The 26,873-nt window shown below is 37.3% G+C and overlaps 1 protein-coding gene across 2 annotated transcripts in view; it reads left to right on the plus strand.

The window, feature by feature from the left end:
* The window catches only part of LOC120780949 (E3 ubiquitin-protein transferase MAEA), a 186,300-nt gene that overhangs the window by 84,095 nt on the left and 75,332 nt on the right, over positions 1-26,873 (plus strand). For both annotated transcript variants that reach the window (XM_040113180.1, XM_040113179.1), the window contains exon 3: positions 18,000-18,275. In XM_040113180.1, the coding sequence (XP_039969114.1) occupies positions 18,000-18,275 (276 nt within the window). The remainder of the gene's footprint in view (positions 1-17,999; positions 18,276-26,873) is intronic.

The following is a 26,873-nucleotide window of genomic DNA, read 5'->3' on the forward strand; positions in this document are numbered from 1 at the left end:
GTTCTTCCATTTTTGGCAACAAAAGTTTGTTAGCATCGAACGATAGCGATCGCCATTCACCGTAACGTTGCGTCCAACAGCATCTTTGAAAAATACGGTCCAATGATTCCACCAGCGTACAAACCACACCAAACAGTGCATTTTTCGGGATGCATGGGCAGTTCTTGAACGGCTTCTGGTTGCTCTTCACCCCAAATGCGGCAATTTTGCTTATTTACGTAGCCATTCAACCAGAAATGAGCCTCATCGCTGAACAAAATTTGTCGATAAAAAAGCGGATTTTCTGCCAACTTTTCTAGGGCCCATTCACTGAAAATTCGACGTTGTGGCAGATCGTTCGGCTTCAGTTCTTGCACGAGCTGTATTTTATACGGTTTTACACCAAGATCTTTGCGTAAAATCTTCCATGTGGTCGAACAACACAAACCCAATTGCTGCGAACGGCGACGAATCGACATTTCACGGTCTTCAGCCACACTCTCAGAAACAGACGCAATATTCTCTTCTGTACGCACTGTACGCATTCGTGTGGTTGGTTTAATGTCCAATAAAGTAAACTGAGTGCGAAACTTGGTCACAATCGCATTAATTGTTTGCTCGCTTGGTCGATTATGTAGACCATAAATCGGACGTAAAGCGCGAAACACATTTCGAACCGAACACTGATTTTGGTAATAAAAATTCAATGATTTGCAAGCGTTGCTCGTTAGTAAGTCTATTCATGATGAAATGTCAAAGCATACTGAGCATCTTTCTCTTTGACACCATGTCTGAAATCCCACGTGATCTGTCAAATACTAATGCATGAAAATCCTAACCTCAAAAAAATCACCCGATAGTAGCTCGCAAATGTTGAGGTCTAAGCTCCGTATTAGGTTCGCGCCATATAAAAGGTCTGCCATCTGGTCCAAATAAGTTAATCTTAACCTCATCTGCAAAAAGTACAGTCCTCGAAAATGCTGGTGTCTTATTTATATGGTCACACGCAAACTGCAATCTCTTCGTTATTTTTTTTGCACTTACAAACGGCTTATTACGGGCTATTCTGCCATTTAAATTTGCTTCCCTTAGTACTCTTCGGACTGTTTCGGGATGGCAATTCTTGCCTAAATCGTTTTTGGCCATTTCTGTCAACTTTGGAGCACTTGTTGTTGGATTTGTCTTCACTTGACGCACTAACCACTTACCATCTTTCTCCGTGAAAATTTTATTTGGAGCCTGTCGTCCTTTATTTACCACACGAATTTCATGTACAAAGCGTTCAATAATGTGTTGAACTGTGGACGAACTCAAATTTACTAGTTCAGCTATTTTACGTTGCGACATTCCCTTTTTAAACTGATCCAACACCAACTCCCGTTTTTCTAGTGATGTGCGCGGTCCCATGGTTAACAATTCAAGTTTACGTTAATTTAAATATCACTTTACATCCAATTCTTTCTACAATTATCTGTAAACTAATAAAAAAAATTCCACTTGTTGCAAATCACGACGAAAAATAGCGGTACTTTTAACTGCATAATTTAAACTGTGGCGTCCTATTGTCCGTATCTTATTGTTTTTTTGTATTACAATGAAACGACTGGACAGTTCTTGTATTTTTTTTTTTTGAAGAACTAAATAGAACAAAACAAATAAGATGTATGCATATTCAGTTTTTTCGTTTTTGCAAAATTTGAAGAAATATAGAACTTCTTCTTCTTCTTAATTGGCGTAGACACCGCTTACGCGATTATAGCCGAGTTAACAACAGCGCGCCAGTCGTTTCTACTTTTCGCTACGTGGCGCCAATTGGATATTCCAAGCGTAGCCAGGTCCTTCTCCACTTGGTCCTTCCAACGGAGTGGAGGTCTTCCTCTTCCTCTGCTTCCCCGGCGGGTATTGCGTCGAATACTTTCAGAGCTGGAGTGTTTTCGTCCATTCGGACAACATGACCTAGCCAGCGTAGCCGCTGTCTTTTAATTCGCTGAACTATGTCAATGTCGTCGTATATCTCGTACAGCTCATCGTTCCATCGAATGCGATATTCGCCGTGGCCAACGCGCAAAGGACCATAAATCTTTCGCAGAACTTTTCTCTCGCAACGTCGACTCATCAGTTGTTGACATCGTCCAAGCCTCTGCACCATATAGCAGGACGGGAATTATGAGCGACTTATAGAGTTTGGCTTTTGTTCGTCGAGAGAGGACTTTACTTTTCAATTGCCTACTCAGTCCGAAGTAGCACCTGTTGGCAAGAGCAATCCTGCGTTGGATTTCCAGGCTGACATTGTTGGTGGTGTTATTACTGGTTCCTAAATAGACGAAATTATCTACAACTTCAAAGGTATGACTGTCAACAGTGACGTGAGTGCCAAGTCGCGAGTGCGACGACTGTTTGTTTGATGACAGGAGATATTTCGTCTTGCCCTCGTTCACTGCCAGACCCATTTGTTTTGCTTCCTTGTCTAGTCTGGAGAAAGCAGAACTAACGGCGCGGGTGTTAAGGCCGATGATATCAATATCATCAGCATACGCCAGCAGCTGTACACTCTTATAAAAGATGGTACCTTTTCTACTAAGTTCTGCAGCTCGAACTATTTTCTCCAGAAGCAGGTTGAATAAGTCACACGATAGGGAATCGCCTTGTCTGAAACCTCGAACGGCTCGGAGAGGTCCTTCCCGATTCTGACGGAGCTCTTCGTGTTGCTCAACGTCAGTTTACACAGCCGTATTAGTTTTGCGGGGATACCAAATTCAGACTTCGCGGCATAGAGGCAGTTCCTTTTCGTGCTGTCGAAAGCAGCTTTGAAATCGACGAAGAGGTGGTGTGTGTCGATTCTCCTTTCACGGGTCTTTTCCAAGATTTGGCGCATGGTGAATATCTGGTCGGTTGTTGATTTTCCAGGTCTAAAGCCACAATTGATAAAGGTCCAATCAGTTTGTTGACGGTGGGCTTTAATCTTTCACACAATACGCTCGATAGAACCTTATATGCGATGTTGAGGAGGCTAATCCCACGGTAGTTGGCGCAGATTGTGGGTCTCCTTTTTTATGGATTGGGCATAGCACACTTAAATTCCAATCGTTGGGCATGCTTTCGTCCGACCATATTTTACAAAGAAGCTGATGCATGCTCCTTATCAGTTCTTCGCCGCCGTGTTTGAATAGCTCGGCCGGCAATCCATCGGCCCCCGCCGCTTTGTTGTTCTTCAGGCGGGTAATTGCTATTCGAACTTCTTCATGGTCGGGAAATGAAACGTCTGCTCCATCGTCATCGATTGGGGAATCGGGTTCTCCTTCTCCTGGCGTTGTGCATTCTCTGCCATTCAGCAGGCTGGAGAAGTGTTCCCTCCATAATTTAAGTATGCTCTGGGCATCGGTCACTAGATCACCTTTGGGCGTTCTACAAGAGTATGCTCCGGTCTTGAAACCTTCTGTAAGCCGCCGCATTTTTTCGTAGAATTTTCGAGCATTACCCCTGTCGGCCAGCTTATCAAGCTCTTCATACTCACGCATTTCGGCCTCTTCGTTTTTCTGTCTGCAGATGCGTCTCGCTTCCCTTTTCAATTCTCGGTATCTATCCCATCCCGCAAGTGTTGTGGTCGATCGTAACGTTGCGAGGTAGGCAGCCTCTTTTCTCTCTGCTGCGGCGCGGCACTCCTCGTCGTACCAGTTGTTCTTTTGCACTTTCCGAAAACCAAGGGTTTCGGTTGCAGCTGTACGTAGGGAGTTTGAAATGCCGTCCCACAGTTCCCTTATACCGAGTTGTTGATGAGTGCTCTCAGAGAGCAGGAGTGCAAGCCGAGTAGAAAATCGTTCGGCAGTCTGTTGTGATTGCAGCTTCTCGACGTCGAACCTTCCTTGTGTTTGTTGGCGTGCGTTTTTTGCTGCACAGAGGCGGGTGCGAATCTTAGCTGCAACAAGATAGTGGTCCGAGTCGATATTACGACCTCGGAGTGCACGCACATCTAAAACACTGGAGGCGTGTCTTCCGTCTATCACAACATGATCGATCTGGTTGGTGGTTTTTCGATCCGGAGACAGCCAGGTAGCTTGATGAATTTTTTTGTGCTGGAATCTAGTACTACAGATAACCATATTTCGGGCCCCGGCGAAGTCGATCAGCCTCAACCCATTTGGGGATGTTTCCTCGTGGAGGCTGAATTTACCGACCGTAGTGCCAAAGATACCTTCTTTGCCCACCCTGGCGTTAAAGTCGCCAAGCACGATTTTGACATCGTGGCGCGGGCATCTCTCATAAGTGCGTTCCAAACACTCATAAAAGGCATCTTTGGTCACATCGTCCTTCTCATCCGTCGGAACGTGGGCGCAGATCAGCGATCAGAACACTTTACAAAAAAATACGATCTGCATCAAATAAGCTGTGAGTGACTGTATGTATGTTTATACTCTCTCTCTTTGATGTTTGCTTTATAATTTTTATTGCGCCTATTACATCCTTTGAGCACTCCAGCTTACTGACTTAAGAAGCAGAAGAAGTATTGCCGGAAAATTTACAAATAAATACTTGAATACTGCGATAATATTATCTTTTCAGTGAGTGGTTGCATAAACGAAGGTAAGTATACTACCAAATTTTGCTCACTTTGAAATCCGTTTAAATAAAATGTTGCTTAAACGGTTTTGTATGCAACCGTAGTTACTAGCAAACATACATAAAAAATAAAACCAAAAAATGGAAACGATACAACTCACTTTGATTTCCCTTAGGGGTTTTTGGGTTGTACAAACAGAAGTGAGTGTGAGTGTGAGTGTTGTCCAGTTCCCCCTCTTGGTTGGATGCCAGCTGTTTATCCCGCCTTTCTCTTATCTGCTTTTTTCTCCTTTTTTTAATTCTTGTTAGAACTCGCGCCCGTATAAATTATTGTAAATGTGTTTGTTTTTTAGTTAGTTTTAGTTATTTCAATTTAGTTCGCGCCCGTTTGTTTTTTTTTTTGGTTATTTTTGTTTTCCTTTTATGATGTGAGATATTTTCTCTGTTTTGTTCTTTTATGTACTAAGCACTTTATATTGCTGTCCCTGACACTTTCTTTGTTTTTGTATTATGTATACGTATGCATATTAATTTTCTTTCACTTGCTTTTATGTTCTCAGATTACTTTTTTTTGTTTAAGTTTTCGATCACTTTATATTTCCACCACTGTTTGAATTATAAAATCAAACTGTTTGATTTGTAAGATCAAACTTTTGAACTCAAAAAAGATTATTTATTCCTTACCTCTGGTGGGGGGAAATAAAATGACCTTCATTGAGTGAGAAATCTTTCATTCTGATTTTATTTAGAATTTTCACTTATTTATATACAATTTTAAGAACTATCTTAACTATCTTAATATATGTGTATGTGTGTATGTTCATATGTACTATATGTAGCATATTGTTTATGCTACATGGTATGGTATTGTTTTTAAGTGCACGTGTTGTGTGACCTTGGATTTGTTTTAATGTGAGTACATTTACATACAGTTGCTACAATGTATTCTAAGAACCCATGGGTTATCATATGTAAACATCTTATCCTTTGTAATGTTTGTGTTATTGTCTGTTGAATGCTATTGTTTTGCATGACAATGCATTTTTAGTATGTGTTTATCTTTATGTGCATGTATGTTCAATATATTTGAACATAGATATCTAATAATAGTGGACTGTATCAATAGTAAGATTTAATAATATATAAACGTTTTTAAATATAATGTTGTTGTCCGTCCTTTGGCAGCAACGAACATGTTCAATTTTGAACAACCACACTTTATTTTAAGTTTTGAGATTTAATTATTATTATTTTATTTAAGTTTTCGGTCACTTTCCCATATATATAATATATATATTTTTATTCACTTAGTTTCCGTAGTGCCTTTCTTTTAGGCTCGAAGGACCATGTATTGCTGTATGTATCACCTTTTCCACACTCACCGTATGTTATCTTTTTTCCAAAATTGCGATTAAAAAATTCGTTTGCACTTCACTTCAAGTTGTTATCAACTTTTGAATTTATTTTCTTATAAAAGTATAAAACACGAGTGTATTTGAAATTAAACCAAGAGGTTCGCAAACTTGTAATGTAACTGTACTTTCGGACAACTTATGTAGGTATACAGTGTATAAACGGCTTCAATTTTTAAACGAGATGCTCGCAATAAAAAATTTAAAAATAAAATTAAAATTTTCGCTTCAAAAAGGTTACAAAATATTTCAAATTAAAAAATGATGTTCGCAGAAAAAATGGTAGACGTTCGCCAAAAAAGAATCGTGTCGATTGGGTCGATGTCGTAGCGCCAGAGAGGTTTTTTTTTTCAAGTTGTCTGTCCTTTTGTACTTTGGTTCGGCGAAAGTAGATGATGGTGTGTGGTGTCATTGTGTGTGTGAGAGCGTGGTGTGTAATGCGAGGAAAATGATGATGAGTGTGGGGAATGTGGCGTACCAATGTTGCATATATAGATGTGGTGACGGGCAGAAGGGGGAAGGCTGATACCCATTTAGCCAGTCGACAATTAAGTGACGTTCACGATGACTCTGCGCCTTCATGTGTTGTATCAGTGATAGTTTGCACGTAACTATTTGTTGATATTCGAGTCCTGTCGACTTTTCCTCTTTGACGTCCGACGACGGTGTACTTTTGATTTTACGTTTCTTTTTTTGTATCTTTGTATACTCTTCTGCACTGATTCCGTCCTTCGGTGTTTGTTGAACTTGTATTGTCGACGGACATCCCAAACTTTTCCTTATTTTGGCTTTTGGGTTCAGTTATGCACCTTCTGCTGTCATGCCTACATCGTCAGCGGCTTTGATTTTCATGTCTTCATTTGGCTCTTCGTCAGGTAGATTAGAGTCCAATGTTGAATTAGCAATCGATATAAAATCCTTTCGAATATATTTTACCAATTTGTGTATTGATAACTTTGGAAGAGTGAATTACATCTTCCTTGCTTGTATAGACGCGATATAGTTTTTCCTTAATTTGGTCCTGCATTTTATAAGCTTCGCGAGCTATACTTTTGGACTGTTTTTCATAGTTTGCAAACTTCTTTCGATTTTCTTTCTTCTTTTCCTATGTCTAATGTTTGAAGTAACTCAATTGGTTTTTTTAAATTTGCATAAGATAGAGGGAGTAATCGAACCGTCATTAGTTTTTCTTCAGTTTTTGAAGGTGGTTCTTCTTCAACTTCATTTTTCTTTCTATCTTCCTCTATTACTTTTGTTGTTTTTTCCTCAACAGAAGATAGAGAGAGTAATCGAACCGTTATAAGTGTTTCTTCCTTTATTTTTTGGACCACATTAGTTAGTTTTGGTTTGTATGTGTGGTTTGGCGTTGTGAATAGAATCCGCTGATTGTCATACTTTTGCTTAAGGTGTCAGTAGGGTAATCTGGGCTGTTTTTTTTGACATTTTTTTTTCCATAGAAATTTTTATTCTACAATAGAACTTTTTTCACATATCATAAGGTATATCATGGAGTGTATAACCAATTTTTTTCGGAATATTTTGATGACATCTGTCGGAGAAATGGCTGGGGGAATGAGATACGTTTTTTCACTGGCGGACACGATTTCTCATGTTTGGATCTCTGAATCACAAAATCCCAATTTATTCTTAAAATATACGTGAATGGTTATCGTCCCTACTAGAATCATGAAAAATTGTTGATAAATAAATATTAATTCACGTTTTTTTTTTTTAATTTTTGTCCATGTTTTTTTTTACATAAATTTTGTCATAAAATTGTCAATAAATTATAAAAAATTATGAATCTAGTAGGGACGATAGCTAGGCGTTTTGTGAACATTAAAAAAAAAAAGTTGAGTAGTTCGACCGGAATCATGTCCGCCAGTTTAAAAAAGTGTGTTTTGATAAAAACGCGTTTAAAGTTGGGGTGTGCACTCCGAGCGCTCCGAACGTCGTGAGGTATAATTCTTTTTGGGCCTTTTTCGAAACCTTCCAATGGTAAAGTGAGTTTCTACATTAATTCTAAGGATATAAGGGAGCAGAAAATGCAAAAACAAAAAAAAGTTTTAAAAGATTACCCTACTAATCCCTTAAGTAGACTCCAGCTTCATAATTTTTTGTTGAAATTTGTGGATGCTGCATTACTCGTGCAGCTTCACATTTTAAGCATTGACGAAGCGCAGCATTTTTTCTGTGTTTGGCATCTGCTCGTTGTCATGTACCATAACTTTTTAACAAACTTATAATGAGAGCTACGTAAGAGTGGGTGTCAAGTTGAGACAATGAACGTGACAGCGCCCACCTCTAAAGGACATCTTAAATTGTGACAGAAAAGTACCCGAAAATTGTAAACAAATTATATTATACATCAATATCTATTTTGCCGCCTTCAAAGAAGTCCTCACCAACTTTTCATAAGCACTTATTTAAATTCAATGAATTTTGTTTTATCTCTTCGATCGATTGAAAACAGCTTCCACGGAGCCAAATCTGGTGAATAAGTTGGTTGATGGATGGTGCGTTTGGCTTTAAATTCAGTCACAATCATATTATTTAAAAAAAATCAGTCTTATCGGGACGAGTCGAGCAAGAATGAAGACTCGCGTGAGATGCCACCATATCCTTAATTTTTTTAATATTTTCATCAGTTGAAGAGGTTCAGAACGAGGCATATCTTCAACGATCTCTCGACCGTCCTTGAAGTTTTGTACCACTCGTAGGCTTGTGTTTTTGATAAAACTGAATCACCGTATGCCTTTTCCAACAATTTGCCAACTTGGTTATAAATACAAATTTTGAGAAAAGTTTTTTGTTCGATATTTCGAAAATTTTAACGCAGTACTGTGATGTTAACAACAGCGCCCCAGTCGTCTCTTCTATTCGACAGGTGGCTCCAATTGGAGCTCCTCCTCCTCTCCACCTAGTCTTTCACAGATCGTGCTCATATTTGGCATAGTAAGTAAGGACAGTTGTACCAACTTAGCAAAATATATTTTTTTGAAATATCATTTACCTGGAGAATTTGATTACAATTTCTGCGGGCTTATTTGTCTCAATGTAAACCCTAGGAACTAGACGAGCAATTTCACCAAAATTTGTTCCATAACATTATTCTGACCTTTTTATATTACACAATAAAAATTCACGAATCTCGACCACATCCACAGCTTGTTCTTCTTTACTGACGTAGACAAAAGCGCGCCAGTCGTTTCTTCTTTTCGCAACGTGGCGCCAATTGGAAATGCCAAGCGAAGCCAGGTCCTTCTCCACATGGCCTTTCCAACGAAATGAAAGTCATCGTCTTCCTCTGCAACCCTCGGCGAGTATTGCGTCGAATACTTTCAGAGTTGGAGTGTTTTCGTCCATACGTACAACATGACCTAGCCGACGCAGCCGCTGTCTCCCGACTCGCTGAATGTCAATGTCGTCTTATATCTCAGCGTTTAATCGAATGCGACATTCGCCGTGGCCAACGCGACCATAAATCTTTCGCAGAAACTTTCTATCGAAAACTCCTAAGGCCGACTCATAATATGTTGTCTTCGTTCATGCCTCTACACCATATAGCAGGACGGGAATAAATAGTGACTTATAGAGTTTGGTTTTTGTTTGTCGAGAGAGGACTTTAATTCTCAATTGCCTACTCAGTCAGAAGTAGCAACTGTTGGCACGAGTTATTCTGCGTTGGATTTCGAGGCAGAGATTGTTGGTGGTTTTGATACTGGTTCCAAAATAGACGAAATTATCCACAACTTCAAAGTTATAACTGTCAACCGGAGACTTAATTTTGGTACCACGGGGAGCAGGAGCCCTTGGAGGTAACTCCAACCTGATCATGCGGACTGGCCCCTCGGGAGTATCGTGGTGGTTGTGGTTTGTACCCAAATGCGGGTAGAATTGACTTTTTGCCGGTGCCGTAGTACGGCAGAGGTTTTAGATGGGCCTCGAACCCTACCAAGGTGGTTAGTGTGTCCATTCCAAACTGCCAAATGGTACTGGCATTTTCAGGGCGCTAATCAACGCATTGATTTGATCCGTTGTACTTTTGAGTACCGTGGAGTAAGGCTGACGTCAGCAGGTACCTACGTTAAACATTCCGGTTGTTGTCAACAGTGACGTCGGTGTCTAGTCGTGAGTGCGACGACTGTTTGTTTGATGACAGGAGATATTTCGTCTTGCCCTTGTTCACCACCATTTGCTTCGCTGCCTTAGCCATTCTGGAGAAGGCAGTGGTGAGTGTCGATTGTCTTTTCCAAGACTTGGCGCATGGTGAACATCTAGTCAGTTATTGATTTGCCAGGTCCAAAGCCACACTGATAAAGTTCAATCAGTGTGTTGACGGTGGACTTTAAGTTTTTACACCATACGCTCGATAGAACCTTATGTGCGATGTTGAGAAGGCTTATCCCATAGTAACACGGTCCACGGACCATATTTTACAAAGAACCTGATGCATGCTCACTATCAGTTCTTCGCCGCCGTGTTTGCGTAGCTCGGCCGGCAATCCATTGGCCCCCACCGCTTTGTTGTTTGACCACAGCTACTTTCCATGTTTCATTGCAGGTGATCCTCTTTTTACGCGGGTTGTCTGAACCAAATATTATATACCGTGTAAGAAAAACCCAATTTCCTTCTGAACAAAAGCGGACAAAAGAAAATATCCTGCAAAACAGAGACAGTTTTGTATGTAAATGCTCTGACACTTTCTACAAAATATTTTTTAATATTTTTGTATGTATATATGTATTCATTCAATTGAAGTAAAAAATAACGACTAAACAAAAAAATAGCGAGATCAATTCACAAAAAATCGTATTATTATGGCATATTTTCTTTAGCTTCCTTAAATTGCCATAGCATTCAATTGCTTCATAATATTTCGCTGAAACTTTGGTGAGTGTTCTTCATTTGGATCATGAATTATAGATAATTATTTTCTAAATCAGTTCTTTCAACCTTAATCAATTAGACTCGCGGTAAGAGAACCAGTTCCGCTGCATGCAACCACTACGGCTTCGTCATCACCTAAAACGGAATCTTTAAAGAATTCGTTGACATTTTGAGTGGTGAAATCTTCAAAATTTTTTCCAATGGAGTTTACCCACCGAAAAATGTCCGCGCATGTAGACAAGTTATCTTAACTTGAATTCTTGATTTCTTATTTTTTCATAGAACGCTTTGTGAAACTAGTATCTACCGGTATGTCAGTCCCCCAAGGACCAATGGCTTATTAATAATTTTACTACTATGAAAGAATGTAAAGTAACGTTATAAAATCCAGAAATTTTCCATTTTCTTACAAAAACTAGTAACTGGAAAAATAAGGAAACAACGGAAAAAGCAAAGATGCCCATCGCAGCCGTGTACAAATTTCAATTTATAATTAAGGTTTTTTCCCATGTTCCTATGTTATGTATTCTATCTATAACTCATTCACTCAGCGTGATTCCTCAGAAACAATCGATCGATCTGCAAAGGCATCAAATATGATAGAGCAGCGTGTTTTCCAAAATTGAAGACAAAAAGCTGAGGAACATTATCGATCCATTTATTCAAACACAAAAAAAAAATGGCGGAACTGAAAGTTGACGAAGAAAAATTTTTTGAAGAATACTACAGGGTCTCAGTGTGCATTCCCCTGTTAGATACAATCGGCGATGGCGAAGTATTGGATGGATTTCAACTGAGTTTGTTGCTTCCAGAAAAAGTATGTGCTTTAAAAATCAAAGAAATGGAAAATCTTATTGACTGCTTAATAGATAGATTGAACTTGATCATTGGGAGTGCCATTGGGGACAGAAGCAAAAGTCAAAACCTAACAAGTTAGCATCTACTACATTAGAAACGTTGAAGAACTGCGACGTAAACCATACCCCACAATTCATAGTCATAGTTCATAGTTGCAGTCTCTCAAAATTTAGCCCACATCATTTTGTTCTGTGAAATTTTTCTATTCAATAAACGAACTGACTACAGTATTAAACATTGCAATAAAGTCAGTCACCCGCAGGATTTTTTTTGCTACGATTTACATATAATGTGTTTTTTTTCAATTTAGTAGGATTTTATATTAGAAGGTATAAATACTACTATATTTAATTCACCAAAAACGCAACGCATTCACCCAACCATTTCTCCGACAGTTGTCATCAAAAAATTCCGAAAAAATTTGTTTATACACTCCACGAAATACCTCATGATATGTGAAAAAAATCTATTGTAGAATAAAAATTTCTATGAAAAAAATGTCAAAAAACGCGCCAGATTACCTTCTTCTTTTTATTTACTGGCGTAGACACCGCTTACGCGATTATAGCCGAGTTAACAACAGCGCTCCTGTCGTTTCTTCTTTTCGCAAGGTGGCGCCAATTGGATATTTCAAGCGAAGCAATGCCCTTCTCCACTTGGTCCTTCCAACGGAGTGGAGGTCTTCCTCTGTTTCCGTCGGCGGGTATTACGTCGAATACTTTCAGAGCTGGAACGTCGACACATCAGTTGTTGTCGTCGTCCAAGCCTCTGCACCATATAGCAGGACGGGAATAATGAGTGACGTATAGAGTTTGGTTTTTGTTCGTCGAAAGAGGACTTTTCTTCTTAATTGCCTATTTAGTCCGAAGTAGCACCTGTTGGCAAGAGATATCTTGCGTTGGATTTCGAGGCTGACGTTGTTGTTGGTGTTTATGCTGGTTCCAAGATAGACAAAATTATCTACAACTTCGAAGTGACGTGAGTGCCTAGTCGCGAGTGTGACGGCTGTTTGTTTGAAGACAGGAGATATTTCGTCTTGCCCTCGTTCACTGCCAGACTCATTTGCTTTGCTTCCTTGTTCAGTCTGGAGAAAGCAGAACTAATGGCGCGGGTGTTGAGGACCAGGCTGCTGTACACTCTTATAAAAGATTGCACCTGCTCGATGAAGTTCTCCATCTCGAATTATTTTCTTCAGAAGTAGGTTGAAGAAGTCGCACGTCTCTATCGTCGCATTGTTAGAAACTTCTTTTGGTATCGACCGGCTCGGAAAGGTCCTTCCCTATCCTGACGGAGCTTTTGATGTTGCTCAACGAAATCGACGAAGAGGTGATGCGTGTGGATTCTCTTTTACCGGTCTTTCGCCAGGCCTAAAGCCACACTGATAAGGTCCAATCAGTTTGTTGACGGTGGAATTTAATCATTCACACAATACGCTCGATAGAACCTTATAAGCGATGTTGAGAAGGCGTATTCTACGGTAGTTGGCGTAGATTGTGGGGTCTCGCTTTTTGTGGATTGGGCAGAGCACACTTAAATTCCAATCGTTTGGGCATGCTTTCGTCCGATCATATTTTACAAAGAAGCTAATGCATTCTCCTTATCAGTTCTTCGCCGCCGTGTTTAGCTCGGTGGACAATCCATCGGCCCCTGCCCTTTTCTTGTTTTTCTGACGGGTAATTGCTATTCGAACTTCTTCATGGTCGGACAATGGAACGTCTGCTCCATTGTCATCGATTGGGGAATCGGAATCGCTTTCTCCTCATGTTTTCTTTCTCCGCAATTTAGCAGGGTGGAGAAGTGTTTCCTCCATAATTTTAGTATGCCCTGGGCATCAGTCATTAGATCACCTATAGGGGTTCTACAAGAGTATGCTACGGTCTTATTCGCCGCTTGTCTTGCTTTCTCCGCTGCGCTCCTTCAACTCTCGGTATCTATTACATTCAGCACGTGATGTGGTCGATTGTAACGTTGCAAAGTAGGCAGTCTGCTTTCTCTCCGTTTCGATACGGCACTCCTCATCGTGTCAGCTATTCTTTTGCATTTTCCGAAAACCAATTGTTTCGGTTACAGCTGTACGTAAGGAGTTTGAAATGCTGTTCTACAGTTCGCTTATACCGAGTTGTTGACGAGTGTTCACACAGAGCAGGAGTGCAAGTCGAATAGAAAATTCGTTGGGTTGTTTGTTATGATTGCAGCTTTTCGACTTCCAATCTTCTTTGTGTGACGTGCGTTTCTTGCACAGAGGCGGGTGCATATCTTTGCTCTAAAAAAATAGTGATCCGAGTCAATGTGAGGACCTCTGAGCGTACGCACTTCTAAAACATTGGATACGTATTTTTTATTTATGACAACATGCTAACCAGTTAGCAATGATGCTGGAATTTAGTACTACCGATAGCCCTGGCGAAGTAGATCAGCCGTAACCCATTTACGTTTCATCATGGAAACTGAATTTACCGACAGTTGTGTCAAAGATACCTTATTTGCCTACCATGGCACGCCCAGCACGATTTCGATGTTGAAGAACTTTGATGCGGATTGTAGCTAGATGTTCATCCACCGGGGTGAAAAAAAAAAAAAATTAAACGTAAATGGGTTACGGCTGGCAGGACCCGGCGACAGAGTGTCTCTCCTACCAGTAATCCCACACCCAATTTTCACTCCTTTAAATGACAACTGTAGTAAATGCTACAAAGATCTTCTCGCCTCAGTCCTTGTCGGGTCCATCACATTTCTTGGCCGGCGGTGATGTTAGCCTTTACTCTAACGAGGACATCAAACATATGGGCAGCGGCATTTCCCAATTAAGGAACCGGTCATTCGAGATACATGCCCTTAAATTATAGGTCTTATTACGGTTGCTGTGGTTATCATCAAAAAGGGGGTTTCTCTTCCGAGGCTGCTGTGTATTTTTGAATGGGCGCATAACACTAAGGAGGGAAGGTTCGCCTTCTCTATTTAGCTCGCCTTCAAGCGTTCTTTGGCTACCCAGCGGATACTTGATCTAAGACCGGAAGTCGTGAGCTGCTTGAGCCATATGTAAAACAATCGTTTCTGGACACCCCCGAGTGAATGGCTCACTTGTGCCAACGTCATTCATGCATGACGGTGGCGGAACCTGATTGCTTAGTAACACACCCAGTTCCACATTTGTCAGTACAGCTTGCACCCACTTCTATTGGGTTCATAGAGTTTTTCATTCGGGATCTCCCTTACACAGAACGGCTATGATAATGCTGGGCCACATCAGCAAATTATTTGCGGGTGTCATACCCTGCTCTTCGATCTTTTGTGTGGCGACTTAGCCTCTTAAGCTGGCTTTTTTTCTTGCCACTGCTGGCTGTTCAAGCCTAAAGTTTGGTAGAATTTTCGCGCAATAAATTCGACACGTGTAAACGCGTTACGAACGTTGCTCTCGTCTAGGAACAACTAGTTCCCTATGTTTTTTTTTCAGGAGATTCGAACCCTGTTTTTATTACACTGGTTCACGTTTTGGTGAACCCACGAGTGTTGTCACCTCGATCTAGACTTTTTTTGTAGGCCTTATTATTTGAATGCTGTGCTATTGAGGAGCAACGAACAACTCAGACCTTAGCTGGATATCTTTCAATTCCAACAGTGGCGATCGGTCCACAGTTCGTACCCGCTATCGTCGTAATACTGCGGAATCTATTACCAGTCGGCCTCCGGGATGGTTCAGCGAAGATTATTGCCAAGCAAGAAGCTGGGATAGTAAGTTAAACAGTTTTGACTCAAATTGTCATCCTTCATCAAATATAATTGATTTTGGTACTCCATTCCGAATATTTCTTCGTTCTTTGACTTCAGCCTTTATTTCTTGCAGTAACAGTAATGTTGGCGGATTGCTGAGCGAAGGCTGGAATTTTGTGTAGTTTTGCCGTGCAAGTTTTGTATGGTGACTAATTTAATCTTCTGATGATGTAATGACATTACGTCCAAAAATACGTTACGTGTCGAAAATACTTTAGTTTCTCAATATTGCATGTAGCTCACAATTTTTCTGTAAAATTTTATTGTTCCAAAATAATTACAAAATTTGATGACTACCAGCACGGGAAAATTTATTATACTTATGTAGTTGTCCTGATTCGCGAAGCGTTACTATTCAGTGATTCGAGCAAACTAAGTACATATGTATGTATATCAGACGTTCAAACAAACGGACAGCACTTGTGGTACTGTGCGCTAACATGTCTTCTTATGCATGTATTTTGATTCTTTCTTAATGGATAATTTTTTTTTTCAACCTAAAAACGTTCCTGTAATATATCCTAATGCTTTCTATATTCTTTTTAAGTCTTTACTTTTAAAAACACCGGAGAAAAAAAGAAGTTTTTATTTTCATACGTCACTTAGCAGAGTTGAAGATAGCGTCTATACTATTTTAATGAGATCGTACGAATTCAACTAAATAACTTTATTGTTGCTTTTACATGTAATTTTTTTTAGGTCAAGCAACACGTCTGAGGAGTGTCCTAAGGGATCACTCACACCGGTTGAGAGAGGCGGAATTACGTTGAGACCTAACTCATCTTGCGGAAAGCAAGCCTTTCTAGTTTTTCCATATACACTGTGAAAATGGGCGAAATCAGATGATTACGCCCACGTTCCATATATCAGTTTTGTTGAAACTACTCATAACGCGTCAATTAATTAAATAAATATGTCAAAACCACATAATTTCAAAGCTAAGATGGTGCTTAAAGACATAATATGAATCAATGTAAAAATTAGACAATCCGAGTGGAACCGATAATTTTTAAATATTAAGGGATATTGGTCAATGTATGAGTTACCATTTATTGCATGGAGCTATGCTCTCGAATACACTAGAGTGATCAAAAGTAAAGGCAATCAGTCTCGATTTTCTCTAGTCCCAGTATACTCGACTATTTCCTTCATACTAGCTGCATTTAGAACCTTAATGTTGATTAATATTTGCATGAGCACCATTTTAATAAAAATATAGTGAACATGATTTCATGCTATAATGTGATTTTGTGCTGAAATTTGTCTGGCCTTAAGAGGTCATCTTAGGGTAATCTTTTTTTTTTTGCATTTCTGTTCCTGTATACCCTTAGAATTAATGTAGAAACCTACCTTACCATTGGAAGGTTTCGAAAAAGGCCCAAAAATAATAAACGACGTTCGGAGCGCTCGGAGTGCACACCTCAAACTTTAAACGCGTTTTTCTCAAACACACACTTTTTTAAACTGGCGGACATGATTCCGGTCGAACTACTCAACCGATTTGCTTAATTTTTTTTTAATGGTTACAAAACGACTGGCCTATAATTTTTTTTAAGACAATGTTATGACAAAATTTATGTAAAAAAACATAGGGAAAAAATTAAAAAAAAAAAGTTAATTACTTTTTTATTTATCAACATTTTTTCATGATTCTAGTAGAGACGATAACCATTCACATACTTTTTAAGAATAAATTAAGTTTTTGTGTGAAATCTTGTCTGCCAGTGAAAAAACGTATCTCATTCACCCAGCCAGTTCTCCGACAGATATCATCAAAAATTTCCGAAAATTTGATGATTGAATTGATTTTTTCCTTATACGCAATATATTAAATTAACCTTTGGCTAAGTTTATGTCATTTATATCTCATTTGAGTTAGTTATACCGATTTTAATATAAAAATCTATGACCTATAATACAATGTAATAAGATCTCAAATACGAGTATGATTGTAATTCAATCTCGTTTTCGTCAAATAGTGTAAATGGGGATACAATTTATTGTAGAGCACACACCACTAGAGTTCCACGATTTGTACGGCATCGCGCGAGTTTTTAAAATAAAATTGCTCGAGTTCTTAAGGAGTACAATAATTTAATTTAACTTTTAATATCCATTTCAGATAGTATAGTTTCGAATAGTCAACTTAAATACATTTTCCGAGGCCGTTGCAGGGGTCGCTCAGGATCGTTGAGCAACCGAATAAGTAAGTAGTGTTCCCAGGTGTGATGGTAGGACGGCTTTGCTCATTTAACTAATGACTGTTGAGTTCTTACGCAACATTCATAAAGTTCTTTCAACCGGTGAAAGTATTTCCCCGTCTTTGAGGTTACATGTTGCCAGATTAAAAAATCTTAGCCCTTCCATACTAGATTTTAATACTAAGTGTCTTTAATGTGTTTTGTGTTATTAAATATACAAACAATAACTTTTTAATAAGGAATTAACTTTATTAAAACAATTAAATAATTATTATTCATTGAAATTTTCTAAATTTATATTTAAATTAATAAATAATTTTTTACTTTCTAGAAATTTTCCACACATCCAGAGAAGTAGAGGAGGATCTCTTTAAACATAAAACTTTAAAATGTGTTTTGTGGTGCAATGACAATAAATCTAAACTTCGGAAAATAAATTCTAATATGGAGTTCAGTTTACGCGTTCAAGAATTTATTGAACTTGTTCGGAGTGATAACCGAGTTGAAGCAGTTAAATATGCAAGGAAATATTTTCAAAGTTTTGAAAAAACACAACTAAGGGAAATATGCAAGTGCATGGCTTTATTGGCGTATCAACCAAATACAGGTATGGTATTGAATTCCTAAATGTCTAGTCACAGATAGGAAACTTCAATATGAAATCGGTCCTAGATGCTAATGATCTCAAATAATTTTCATTATTCGAGAGCTTTAAATGGACAGTCATTCGCAATTCAGAATTTTTAAAAGAAAGTAGAAATGACAGAATTTGATCTAGTTTGCCCGCCAACCCATTAGAAACATGGTAAATAAATATAAAAATTTACGAATAACGTACTGGGAAAGCTGCTAGGCGAATAATTTGAATTTTTTCCACTGCCTAAGTATTAAGTAGGCTGTGCACTACATATTACTCGGTGTCAAATATAAAATAAATATACCGTTACAATTAGCGGAAATTAAATACGAAATCATATTGAAATGTTTACTTCACTTGGAATTAGTATTTGTGATTTCTGGCTCATCAGAGGAAAATTTTATGGCGTAATGGAAGAAATCGAATTTTTCATAAGTGTTTATCTATTATTTCATAGATTCCACAGTTTTATTTGTTAGGTTAGTATTTTATGAAGTTTTCTGAAGCTTTATAATACAAAGAATGAAAAATATACTTTTTGTCCGTGAGAAAATATCGCAAAGAACAGTTGAATGCATATTTTCAGAAAAAAACCGCCGTACAGCAAGAAAATCAAAATTGACCAAGGGAATGAAAAATCAACGAGTAGTAAGGGTCAAACTCCATCAGAACTATACAAAGATGGATTGAAACAAGTTAAACATAAAAAGTTATGAATGTTCCCCGAAAGTCGCCCATTCAAAGTTATTCTGCTATCTTACATGATTTTCTCCGTAACAAAGATAAACTTTAGCGACGGATGCCGGCTAGAAGCGATGACAGAAACCATTCAATTTGTGCGACGTAGACCGTGTGAATGTCATATGGAGAACTGCATTCAAAAAACGGTAAAATATCCCCCCAATGTAATGATTTAGAGCTGCATATCGGGGGAAAGTCCTGGACCAATATATTTTGTTGAGGGAACGATGAATAGTGAGCAGTGCACCAATGTACCTCAAGATGGTTTTGTACCATATTTGGCAACACTGAACTCTCCAGCAGCCCAATTCACTTATACGCACGCTGAGGTGCCTTGCCACACCACCCGACGAACGACTGATGTCCTTCACAACTTGGATATCAATATATTACCTTAGGCGGGCAATTCACCCTGCCTAAACCCCACCGAAAACTGTTGGACGTTCCTTAAATCGAAGATACATTCCCGAAGAAATCCTACAAGAGCCCCACCCAAAGATAAAGGATGTGTGCCTAAATGATCCAGATTTAAAAATAATGATAATTTGTTTGAACAGTATGCCTCAAAGAGTTAAGGCTGTTAATGAAAATAAAGGTTTGTCAACCAAATACCAAAAAAAATTTAAGTTTTTCTCAATTTTATGAAAAGATGATATTTCAAATAAATATTATACAAAAAATTGCATTCACATATCGTAATAATTTTTGGTTTATTTGACTTTGAACCCAAAGCTATATGAATAATTGTTGGCGGAGTACTGTACAAGTACTATTAACATATCACATACTGAAAAAATGTTCCCTGGGCTTGATTAAGGCACTTCACATATGTACAATCACCAATCATATATAATAAAGTCAGCCAGGTGTTCAAAAATTCTCATGTTAGTTATATAGGGGCCAGTTTCCACACAATTTTATCTATTTTAGGCACAAAGATACACTGTTGTGATACACAAACTTTGACAGTTGTCTGGATCGAGTAGGTTTTGACGTTCCGCAATTGAAATGACTGGAACGGCCAGATTGAAATTATACCAAAAATATATGCGAAGAAAAGGATTTGTACCGTTCAAGATCGGTAATAAAAATTTAAAAACAATGAAAATTAAAGAAAATGTGAAATTTAAATGAATTTAATAAATCGGTTTTTAAGGTGATGCATAGTATTATTAATGTTAAATATACATATCTTGAAATGAATAGAAAAAAACCACAAATTTTATTCATTTTAAAACAAATAAACGTGTCGTAATTTAATAGAACTAGGTGTATGTAAACTTTATTGGTCCACTGTATAACTTACACATTAACTGATCTGTTCGGCTTTTGGTTTGTTAGAATAACGAAAATCATTGAATGTATCATTTGGGATACGATATAATTGGTAGATAAATTTCACTTTCATTTTCGTCATTGGACAATACCATGTCCAATATGATACGATCAGTTTATTAAACTACGAAATCTCAGATGTTTACTGACACATACTTTGAAAAGGCTATGAAAAATTTGAAAATTTTTTTGTAGATATAAGGGATATAAGGGTAGTATTGACCTGATTTTATATAATTTTAGCAAAATAGTATAATATTTACATAAGAAAATGCTTTCGACGTTTCATTAACGTGTCTCACATAATATCACATATACATGGAGTAGTCAGCCGGTCATTTTTACCGTGAAAACCCATACAACCTCTTAAATAATAATTTGATTTCCAAAGTTTTGTAAAGATTGACTGGCCCTGGATTCCGAGGTATAAACCTTACGGCGCTCCACTAATATGCGTTTAAAAAATACCGTAAAACAGACCCAGAGAGAAAAAAATTCATCCAGTCACAATACAAGTAGATACAGCAATGGAGCAGAAAGTGAATGGCGATCAGAGAACTTTCCTCACTTGCGTGAACTTCTACACATGACCTCATCCTCCAAATTTTAAAAGTTCATACTGCCCCAAACCTATATAGTACTACTCGTAATGATATTTTCTAACCAGCTTTATGCCGAATATGTCGGTCTATGAGTATAACATGAAATTTAAATTGATAAATATAAATTAAATATAAATTGAATTTAAGTTGATACAGTTTTATTCTAATATTCTTTATAATCACTATAAACTCAAAAGAAAATCATTGTTTAAAATAAATCATAAAAAGGTATGGACGAAAAATTCAAATTTCGCGTTGGCAAAAGACTACAAGGTGAGTTCCAAAGTAAATAGGACTTAAAAAAAAACACAGAACAAATGGTTTTTCGGTAAAATCAATTTATTTTATCAAAATGGTCTCCTTCCGCTGCAGTACAGCTTTTTGCACGGTCCAAAAGCATGCCGAACGAGTGTTATAGCTCGTTGGTCGGTATGGCCGCCAGCCTTTTGAGCGGCCTCTACGTCTACATAACGCTTTCCTTTCATGGGCAAATGCATTTTTCCCAAAAGGAAGAAGTCGCACGGTACCATATCAGATGAATACGGTGGGTGGTAAATGGTTAAAATGTGATTTTTGGTCAAATAATCGGTCACAAGCGTCGATCGATGAGAGTAATTTTTGGTCGTCAGTCAATTTGTGCGGAACAAACCGTGCACACACCTTTCGTAAGCCCAAATGTTCGGTCAAAATGCGATAAATCGATTTTTGGAGATGTTCAATTTCAATGATGATTTCGGCTGATTTTTGATGAATTCACGCACAGTTTCGATGGACTTTCCGGTGAACACGGATTTTGATTGGCCCACATGTTGATCGTTATTTATGTCCTTACGACCACTTTGAAAACGTTGAAACCCCTCGGGCACTCTGCTACGGGACAGGCAATCATTGCCATAAACATGTTTCATCGATTGAAACGTTTCGATATAAGTTTTACCAATTTTAAAACAAAATTTAATGTTGGCTCTTTGTTCGAAGCTCATTTTCGCACCGATAACACAAACATACTGACACTTAAAACAATAACTTCACTTCCAATCCATGAAATGTCATGAAATTCTTACTGGACAATCGATAAAGATAGCAGATTCTAACACACCAGTCGACATATAGATGGCGCCACCAGGGGACCTGTTTCCTTTGGAACGCTTCTTGTATATAACATATTTCAGTACAAACACTTCACTCCATTCCAGGTATTAATGCATTTTAAGATTTAGTTAGGCCTCCGTTTACAGCTACTATAACTGTTTGAAGTCGCTTTGGCATCGATTCTACTAAATTTGGTAACTCAGCAGATGTTCTCCACATAAAAAAGAAAGTCTTTGTTAATATAAAGGAAATATAGAAAAATTAAATTAGTGTCGACATTACTTACTTTCAATCAATTATTTACAATACAACTGACAAAGCACTAAGCATAAAACAGCTGATTACTGTTTTTACCAAGTAACGAGCAATTTGTCAGGATCCTGGCACGGTAAAGTGTTATTCTTTATGCTGGCGTTTTGTTAAATTTACAAAATACATGTAAAAGTTTATCGAATAACAGATAACAACGCTGTGTGAAAATCCCTAATGTTTGAGTTTTTCGTCCATAACTTTGTTGTTTTATGTAATTTTTTTTAGTTTAATACGATTAGAATGTATAATATAATAATACTGTATGAACACATTTTTTTTTTTTTTAAGTTTTAATACTTTCAGAACCACGAAAATAGGGGTTGTATGTACATATGTAGATTTTTATACGCCACTGTGCATACCATGCATATATTTATATCCGTTTTTAATTAAAACAATAACAAAACACACCTCAAAAACGTTGATTAATGGAAGACGGTCAAAACGTTAATAATATCAATTGTTAATTCTATCTCCGTTCAGAACTTTGATTGAATATTCTATCCCAGTTATTACGGTATATAACGCGTGCATATTTGTGCAGTGCTGCAAAACTGTCAAAATGACTTGTAATTAGAATTTGTCATATATTTTCATCCAGAAATAAAATGAAGCTATTCGGTTTTATATCTTAAAAAAATAGAAGTGTTATTTTTATTTTGATGACAAAATGTTTTTCGATAATGGCAACTGTAAACTTGTTGACAGTTTTGTTCCCCACTGTACATTACAAAATTGTCTAGATCCAGGGACTCATATAAGTTTTTATAGTAATCAAGATGTTGAATTAAAAAAAATCCATAAATATCGACAATTTAGTATACTGCTGCGATATTGAAGAACTAATAAATGAATATGACATATGAAGCTAATTATTATTTATTGATTATTCAACACGACGTTTAAAAGCCTTGCTACACAATGGCAATCAATATGCTTCGTTATAAGGTGTATCCATAGTAGCGGAATAAGACGTCAATAAAGAGAGTCTATTACGAGAAAGTAAAGTAATTCTTTCAACACTACTTGTACAACTTGGTATCGTAAATCAATTGATTATAGTAATGAGTAAAACAGAAAGCAAAACTTTTAAGTACGTCTTCCAAAAATATCCCAAATTGTCAAAAGCGAAAATAAAAGAAAGCGTTTTTAATGCGCCGCAGATAAGAGAACTTTTGAAAGGCACAGAATTTAAAGAAATAGTGTCTATGGTGAAAAAAAACTGCCGGCAAAGTTTTAGAGATGTTACAACAGAATTTCTAGGATATGCTAGTTACGCAAGTAGTGTTGATAAAATGGTATATAGTTTTCAAAAAGTTCGACGCTTTATGATTTTAAAATTACACTTTCTTCATTGAATATTGATTGAAGAGATTGAAAAGAGGTATCAGGGTATGTGTAAGCAAGCACCCCAAAGGTAACTGAAGCCTGTTTTGTCCTGTATGGCTGAATGTAGGTACTTGCAAAATAAAGGACCGAATATAGGGTTGTATATATATATAATATATATCTTATTTGCGTAGAGAAGCGACTTTACATAACCATAAAAAAACTAGTTCTGGGTTTTAAATCGCACTATCTTGTAGGCCACATCACAGAACCACGACGCGAGATAATGCGCTCACCAAATATAGGTTGTCAAAAAAGCCTTGCGGTATTTTCGCTACTTGGCGCTGAAAGCGCGTAGTTCTAGTTTTATTCGTCGCATCGGGTCATGCTATACCTTTTTGGAAAGCTCATTTCACGCGCTAACACGTGTGTGATTGATTGTCGGTTCTTTTGAGTCGTTTGTGAGTTATAGCGTCGCAAACAGGGAGCAAAATAAAGAGAAAGTACGGCATATTTTACAGTACTATTACGATAAAGGCAAAAATGCATCTCAAGCCGACAATAAAATTTGTGCAGTTTATGGACCCGATACAGTTTCCATTTCCAGCGCACAACGATGGTTTCAACGTTTTCGTTCTGGTGTAGAGGTGGTCGAAGATGCGCCACGCTCCGGAAGGCCTGTCGTCGAAAATTGCGATAAAATCGCTGAATATGTCGAAAAAGACCGGCATAGTAGCAGCCGTAGCATCGGTCAAGAGCTGGGCATGAGTCATCAAAAATTCATTTCAATTTCAATAAAAAAAAATTCAATAAAAATACCGCAAGACTGTGTTGACAACCCATTATTATTTCCCTCAATTAATCTTTAATCATGACTGTATAGCATTCCTCATTCACTATAACATTATGGCCGGTTTGATTTTTCAAAAAATATGTATCTGTGATTGATGAAAAAGTTTTCCATGCAAGAACTTGATTCCGATTAATCAGTTTATATAGCAAATATATGCTGTAGTGATTCTAGCTAATAATATCATGATCAATTGCGCCCGCGCCAAATTTCGTGTAGATATCTGGTCAAATGAAAAGTACTTGATTTTGATTTTAATGTTTGTATGACAACTATATCCTATAGTGGAATCGGATCGATATCGGGAGTTACAACAAATGAGCAAAGGACGTGTGCAAAACTTTAGGTCGATATCTCAAAAACTGAGGCATTAGCTCTCGTGTATGCAGACAGTGGACGTAGCTTAATCGACTCAGGTAGTCATGTTGATCATTACCACATATAGTACATATGTATATGGTTTATAGGACGTTTCTTTATGGGTGTTATAAACTTGTTTATTCTGGCTACACAGTATGCTCGAAGTCGATTATTTGAAAAATTTGCATTGAAGGTGTACGGATATTGTCTTTTTAGTTATTCACAGTAATATTTTGAAGCTTTCAAAGTTTTCAGCATTAGAATGTTGCAAAATGAGGCAAAAAACTCTTGAAGAACGTGAATTTGTAATAAACCATCATAAAATAAGAAAAAGTTATGCAGAAATCGTAAAAAAAATGAATAGACCTTGGCACCATTCATCATGTCATACAAAGGTATAATGAAAATAATAGAATATTTACTAAAAGCAAAACCCGATCAAAAAAGAAGCTGACCCTTAATGACGAGAAATGGATAAAACGTAAAGTGAAGGAAATCCCTAGAAAGTCAACTCCAAAAATTAACAACGAGCTTAAAATGTATTTGAAAAAAAGACGTCAGTGATTCAACAGTAAGGAGAGTGCTTCGTAAAATGATTTTCATGGAAAAACTGCTCGCAACGAGCCATTTATCAGTAAACGCAAACGATTACAATTTACCCTTGAGTACCAATCGAAGCAGATGGAGTTCTGGAATGTTATTATTTTTACAGAAGAATCACATAGCTAATTTGCTTGCTCGTGTGGGGTTGTATGTGAGGATGTTTTTATCGACAATATTATGAACCAATATGGCTAAATAGATGCTATCAAAAGAAATTTAATACCAAGTGCTTAAAAAAAGTGAATCCGACACACTTTTAAGCTACATATACGCAACTCATTTAATGCATGGTTGCACTCTATAACTATAAAAAGTTAGTCAACTCGATGTCAAAAAAGATTAATACTTACATTACAATAATACATTGAAAATTTTTTCTTCAAAAGTTGTACAATAATATGTCATTAAATTTAATAAAATTATATTACTCATGTCGCCGCAAAAAAAAAACACAAATATATAATTTTTTTGCCTTTAAAACTTCACCAACCAATGAAATTACAGTGGATCAATAAAGTTTACATACACCTATGTAGTTCTATTAAATTACGGCACGTTTATTTGTTATAAAATGAATAAATTTTGAGGTTTTTTTTCTATCCAATTCAAAAGATGTATGTATATTTAACATTAAATTTACCATATCAAAATATTTTTTTACACAAATTAAAAAAAACTAATGCTAAAGTTGAAAATGGGCATAATTTATATCAAAAAAGTTTACGTACACTAATGATTATTTATATAAATCAAAAGTAATTACAATAGTTTTAGCGGTTTTTGGCCTACATTTTGTTGCTATTATTGTCCATAGACATCGATGTATGCTCCCCACTCAATTTCTAGTATTATTTCCGGATATTTTGAACCACTAAGTCCATGATCCAGCTTTTTGGTCTTATTTTGATGAAATTCGATGTTTTCTTTTCGCCAATCACGATCAAGTAAACGGTATGGCTGACTTCGGTTCAAATCGTAACATGTCAGTTCATAGCGTTGCGACGATTGTTTGAATCGATGTGAAACTGCGGGTAAATCTACGAGTACAGAAAATTTTCTGCTGGATTGATTGGAATCATGTATGGAAAAAAATATATCACCTTTGAAAATGTGCGCATGTTACAAATTTTCAATGCGTAAAGAATGGAAATTCCATCGAGTACATTTGTTGTATGTATGTACTCGATGTAATTTCCATTATGTATATAAATAGAACAGAAGTGCACAAGCAAATCAGTGTTTAGGGAATGATATAGAAACGTTGCAAACGCTGGCTGAACCCTACGAGATTTATCAAATTAATGTACTAAGTACTGTACACATTGAAAAGGTCCACAGAAAACT

This window comes from Bactrocera tryoni, unplaced genomic scaffold (assembly GCF_016617805.1).
Source record: "Bactrocera tryoni isolate S06 unplaced genomic scaffold, CSIRO_BtryS06_freeze2 scaffold_25, whole genome shotgun sequence".
In the NCBI taxonomy this organism is placed as follows: domain Eukaryota; kingdom Metazoa; phylum Arthropoda; class Insecta; order Diptera; family Tephritidae; genus Bactrocera; species Bactrocera tryoni.